The sequence below is a fragment of the Falco naumanni genome, chromosome 15, assembly GCF_017639655.2.
Source record: "Falco naumanni isolate bFalNau1 chromosome 15, bFalNau1.pat, whole genome shotgun sequence".
Taxonomy (NCBI): Eukaryota; Metazoa; Chordata; class Aves; order Falconiformes; family Falconidae; genus Falco; species Falco naumanni.
In genome coordinates this window covers 1,304,265-1,310,264 of record NC_054068.1, presented here as the reverse complement: position 1 = coordinate 1,310,264, position 6,000 = coordinate 1,304,265, and the positions used below count along the sequence as shown (strand labels likewise).

Below are 6,000 nucleotides of genomic sequence, written 5' to 3'. Positions count from 1 at the left end.
ATCCCTGATTGCTTTGTCTCTCATTGCTCCCCTTGCCGGAGTAAGATCTCTTTTTCTACTCTGCCACAGACCATCTGTTAGCAGCACCTTCTCAGAAAGCCTTTGTTTCCCTTATTACTGAGAAAGAAGGTGGTTATAACATAGTCTTACATTTTTTTCCCCTGGATGCTTCCCAAATGGTTTACTTTTGTTGTGCCAGGGTAGAATTAGCTCGCTCTCTTCTCAAGGGAAAGGCATTCCTCCCTCTCCGGGGAGGGCAGTGCAACCCTCACCAGGCACAGAGGAATCCACCTTCACTCCCAGGGCTGGTAGGTACGTGCTTGCCAAAGTGGGGGACTTTCCCTTCAGTGCTTCTGAATATGACTACTCCACAGCTTTCCTCGCCCCCCCCCTCTAAACTTCCCACCATAAAAAGAATTGCCACTTGTTCAGTAAATTTATCAGCTAATCCTTTTAATTCCACAGTCATATAATCCGTGCCTGCCAATTCACACAGTGCTGTGTACGTTCAGCTCTCCTCTCTCCTGCATACTCCGACAGCTCTACAAGGCCCCCGTGCAGTTCAGCTCAATAATACCTTTAGACTCACGCTTTGAAATTATTACTTGGATTTGTAGCTGGTGGTTTACCTTATTTCAGTCTCTTAGCATTGCTGCATTTGGCACATTGCTTTGCTTATTCTATAAGCTTATTACATAAGAATATTTGCATATTCTTAGGTCGCTTAACCGTGCAGGTGGGCTGTGGTCCTGCAGTCACGCTGAGCTGAGCTGGGTGTCCGTGGGCTGTCCTGAGCGAGTCACCTCTCCCATGCACAACCTGCCTTGTGCTGGTACTAGCTCTGAGCAGGATGGGGTCTAGCTGCAAGACCGATCCTGCTGCAAAATAATCTCACCAAAAAAAATAAAAAATTGTTAGCTTTAGACAGACTACTTTATTGATACCACTCACTGCGGGACTGACAGAGCTGTAGTGCCAGGCATGGGAGGCAGCGAAGTATGTGGTTTAGGGCACAGCTACTCTTCCCACGGTGCCTTCCAGCAACATTGAGTTACAGCGACAGTCTCCTAGTCACCGCTGCCAGCGATGCTGGCTGTCACCGGGCTGCCTCTGCCCCACAACCAGCCTCTGCGCTCGCTGCATCACCTTCAGCATCCACCTGGGCCTTTTGCTGAGGGCCCTCCATGCACACACTTGTTGGAAAACCAGTGGAACCAGCGCAAATGGCATGAGGATGTGGCTGGGCCAGGACAGGGCTGCAGGCTCTGGCAGGAAAAGCATTCTGAGCTGCAGCAGTGGGTGGTGTGAGCAGCAGCACTCCTCCCTTACAGCTGTAGTAACCATGAAACCGGCTCAGCTGCAGTACCCGGCAGGCTGAACTCAGGTCAGCTCCGCTCCGTGGCTCACGAGGGGTGGTGGTAGTACAGCTGTTCAGCTGCTAGGAGCAAAACTGGTCACATCGCACAAGGAGATGTGCTGGAAAACACACCAGTGCTCCTTGCAGCACAGCCTCCACCTCTGTGATATGAACTGCGCCTGGCTGCTGCGGGAGGACACCCAGGGACAGTAACTGGGGCTTCAGTTTTAGCTTGACTTGGTGAGGTAAAGCCCAAGATTTGGCATGGGAGGGACAGAGTGCCACTTTCAACCCATGCAGAAAAGCAGCGCTGGCATCTCCTGGCAGAGCTCGTTCACACGCTGCTGTTTCAACAGGCAGCGGTGATCCTTGCAGCTTTGCTGCCTGCTCTTCACAGCTATATCTTATTTCCTGCGCATGGGAACAAACTGGTGTCTTTTCAGGACAACAAACAAGTGGCAGCAACTGATAACAGTCAAACACAGTGTGCAAGTGCCCTGGGTGATACACAATGCTTACTGTGTGTGTGACCCTCCACTAAGGACCCCCAACTTACCCACACCAGCTGTCCCTCCCCCTTTCCAAAGCTGCATGCTGCCCACCCCAGCTTCCCACAGCCACCAAGCAGGAGCTGTGCTCGTTCTCAGGGTGTCAGCCACTTTTGGAGAATGCCCGTACCATCTCTTCAGCCCTATGGACAGCTCAGATCACATACAGCTTCTCAGCAGCTAGAAACTGCCCATGAGATGCCTTCAGCTGTAATTCCACATCTGCCTCATGTTGCTCTCTTTTGCTCCACTAACAAAAGGGGTTTTTTTTGCTCTGGCAACATTTCCAGAACCAGCTTGTCGAAGGACTGCTATTTGGATGCTCTTCATCTCCTTTCAGTGAGGGATTTTTTTTTGCCAAAGTCAGTCGCACAGAATTCGGCAGTAGCACACCACCACCCTCTACTACTCCTTGCTGTAGCTTAAGAAACTGCAGACAGCTGAGTTGCCACAAGGAAATGTTACCTGTTGGCTGAACAATAGCACAGTGATTGCAGCAAAACCCTTCGGAAGATTTTTAACTCGGGAGGACACTCGTGCCTGGCCTGAAGCAAATGAACAATGTCCTCACATGATGCCATCTGCCTGCTCTACTTGGCACAGAAGCTACGAGAGCAGAGGAAAAGGCTTGCGCAAGCTCCGGGCACAGGCAGCGGAGAAACTTGCTTGGCGCTTCTGAAAGGCAAGGAGCACAACAGCTCTCCTGGCAGTGGCAGGCAGCCGGGGATGTGTCCAGGACGCCTCGCCTGCCCATTCTGAGCAAAATGCATGAGTGCTGCTCTTGTTCTGCATGGCAGCACACAGGTGGCCAGAACTGTGCCCAGGGATGATTATCCCTCCTGTGAAGGAAGAAAAAACACCTGGCTTTGTCTGTGCTTCAGCCTCAGAAATGCTCTGTAGGCATGATAATAATAACACGCTTAATTACGACTGTAATTTTTTTCACTGTATTGGTGAACACTGCTGAGCACCCTGAAACAGCACCAGAATTACGGTGTACCACGAAAAATGCTCCCCAGGGAATGGGATGGCCACACCCAGGCTGTAACTGCCCAGGGAAGCATCCTGCAGACCTTCGTCCTCCTCTGGCAGGTGGCTGGTCACAAGGCCCGGCCCCGGTGTGACGGCCTCTGCACAGTGGGACACGTTCCCCACTCCCAGGGCACACACTGGCTGCCTTTAGCAGGCGGCAAGGTGACTGCTTAAGGAAAACATGGAAAAAACGCCTTGCTGGGCAAACCCTTACACACAAAGCATAAGTCGGTGCAAAACTGTAATAGGCGAATCCAGGAGAGCGGCATAAATAAGAGATACCATAGGGTAGGTGGTGACAGAAAAGATTGTGAGATTCTAGATACAAACGAGTGCTTAGTGCTGAAATCCATAGACGTACTCCATGGTTCGAGCGCCGTGCCCTCTCAAAGCACCACAAATGACAGTGAAGTCAGGCAGAGGAGGGAAAAAGCCAGCACAGCTCCAGGGGATTAAAGCAGTATGTCTGGGATGAAAGAGATATCCAACTTCAAATAAAGCCAAACGTGTTAGCACACAGTTGCCATCATTCTTCTGCGGGGCTGTGAAACTGGGACACCACGTGCATGCCATGCTGGCTCCACAGGCATCATCTCGGCGCCCCGCTTGTGCGGGTAGCACAGCGGAACGAAACCCCAACGCTCCAAGCACCAAAGCAACAGCGCCATGAGTGAAGGAGCATGGTTAGATGTGTGGTGAAGACACTGGCGAGGCTGCCCCATGGCAGCCAACTGACTGGCAGGCATCTGGCAGTGGATTATGTTCAAGGAAACCCTCCCATGCGCTGTGGTCCTGGCTGGGGGGGTGCAGAGTTTCTGGAAGATGCCAAGGGAATCTGGAGCGATTTCACCGGGATCAGAGAGCAGAGTGGCACAGGAGCCAGCTATGGGAGGGACAGGAGCCAACTTTTTGGTGACACAGTACCTGCAGGGAAACCCGACCCTGTGCCGAGCCGGAGGAACGCATCAGCTGTTCACAGCTACTTCCTCCTCCATTTTTCACAGCTTAAGCATTTGCCTGGCACCTCCATCCACTCACAGCAAGCCCTCTGGCTTTCCGACCCTTCCCCATTTCCAAAGTATGTTTTCATCACCTTGGAAAAGTAATTTTCAATCAGTGTGAGTAACCTTTCCTTAACGCTTCCCCCTTCTTAGTCACAAAAGGGGGGTCCCCAGCTCCTCTTGCCTCCTGAGCCGTTCAGTGTTGGTGTCCCCACGCCACCCATACCTGGGGCACCTGCTCTCCCAGAGCGTCCCTTGATTAAAACACGCCGCTGCCACCCTTCCCACACGCTCACTTCGCCTGCTCAGAAATACCCGCTCCTTCATCTAGGGCAACACGGATCAACAGGGGCCAATGTAAACCGACAGCGCAGGCGGCGGGCCCTTGGGCAGCAGGGCACCGGGACCAGGCCGCAGCGGCGGGAGCGGCCAGGCCCACTGCCCCCAGCCCCCGCCGGGCCCCCGCCGGGCCCCCCCCCGCGGCCGCGCTGTGGGGACAGCCCGAGGGGCCGCGAAACCCCCGGCCCGGCCCCCCCGAACCGCCCGTCGCCTCAGGCCCACGGCCGCCCCACTCCCCTCAGGGCCTCCCCCCCCCGCCCCCTTCTAGACTCTTCCGCGCCCCCCGCCGCCGCGGCGGCGCTTCCGGCGCGGCCCCCGCCCTCCCGCATGCGCGCTGTGGCGCTGGCGGCGGCAGCGCAGGCGCGCGCGGCCCGCCCGGGGCTGTTCCAGGCCGCGTCTCCCCGCCCGCCGGGGCGCACGCGCGGGCCGGCGGCGCCGGAGTTCCTTGTGCGCGCCCCCTCCCCGGCGGCCGCGCAGGCGCAGAGCGGTAACGGAGGGGGCGGTCGGGCGCGTTCCGTTGGCAGCAGCCGGTTCCTGTCAGCGGCGGCGGGTGGCGGTGCCCGGTCCCGACGGCGAGCGGAGCCCCCGGCCTGGCCCGACCCGGTCCGATTCGCGGCCCCGACGTGCGGAGCGCCGCGCTCCCGCCTGCCGGTGTCTCCCCTCCCCAGCCCGGGGCGGCGGAGGCAGCAGCCCCCCCCCTCCCGGCCCGGCCCCCTCCTCCCGCCGCCCCCCTCGCCCCTGCCGGGCCGCGGAGCTGCGATGCCCTCGGACTTCATCTCTCTGCTCAGCGCCGACCTCGACCTCGAGTCCCCCAAGTCCCTCTACTCCAAGGGTGAGTGTGGCACCGGGCCGGGAGGCGGGGCCGCGGGGGGGCCGCCGTGCCCGCGCCGTTAACCGTCGCTAACGGCCGGCTCTGCCGCCCGGGCCCGCGCGTCGGGCCGCCCCCCCCCTTTTTCCCTCATCCTCCCGGGGTCGCCGGGGAGCTTCACCCGCCCCGAGCGTATCCCCCCCCCCGCCGCCCCCCCCCCCCGCCGCCCCCCCCCCCCGCCGGCCTGCGGGCCGCGCCGGGATGCTCGGCCGCTGGCGCCCCGCCGTGAGGGGCCCCGCCGCCCGCTCTGGGGCTGAGCCCGGCTCCCCCGGCCGCATTCCTGGCCCGGCCGCCGCGGCCTCAAGAATGTGTCCCGACAGGTTCCTGCGCCCGGGGCCCGGCGGCGGCCCCCGCGGGAGCGGCACTGCGGCGGGGGGCTCCCCCCCTCCGCCCGCCGGTGCGGGGCCGGGAATGCGGCCGCGGCCCCGCGGGTCGCCCTGTTTACTTCACGGTTCGGCCGCGCATCTGCAGGGATGGGGGCCGAGCGCCGGTGCCGTCCGCGGGGGCGGCCGCTTGGGCCGGCAGGCGGGAGTGCGGAGTAACGGGGCGCCCGGCATCTCCCGGGAGCGGCTCGTCGGGTTCCTCGGAGAAGGGTTTCGGGGGGACGGAGGGGACGTGAACGTCCCGGTTTGGGTTAGAAACTGGCAAAAAAACCGGAAAAGTGGGGTGCCGCTTGGCCGCGGGGCGGTGGGTCGGTGGGTCCCGGTACCGGGGGGGAGGCGGGAGGTCGGCATCGCTGGGAGCCAGCCCCGGCCCGGGGGTCGGGGGGGGAGCGGGGGTGACGCGGCATCACCGGGACGTGGCGAGCGGGGCCGGGAGGGAATGCAGGGAATGTGGAAAGTAAACGAACCGGGC

General features: G+C 60.1%; 1 protein-coding gene across 3 annotated transcripts in view; it reads left to right on the top strand.

Annotated features, from left to right (window-relative positions):
* Positions 1-4,751: 4,751 nt before the first annotated feature.
* The window catches only part of NFAT5 (nuclear factor of activated T cells 5), a 75,846-nt gene continuing 74,597 nt past the window's right edge, over positions 4,752-6,000 (top strand). For 2 of the 3 annotated variants that reach the window (XM_040614985.1, XM_040614984.1), the window contains exon 1: positions 4,753-5,109. In XM_040614985.1, coding sequence (XP_040470919.1) covers positions 5,037-5,109 — 73 coding nt within the window. In that variant the 5' untranslated portion in view covers positions 4,753-5,036. Of the gene's footprint in view, positions 5,110-6,000 lie in introns of all 3 variants that reach the window. The other variant, XM_040614986.1, reaches the window with a different exon arrangement.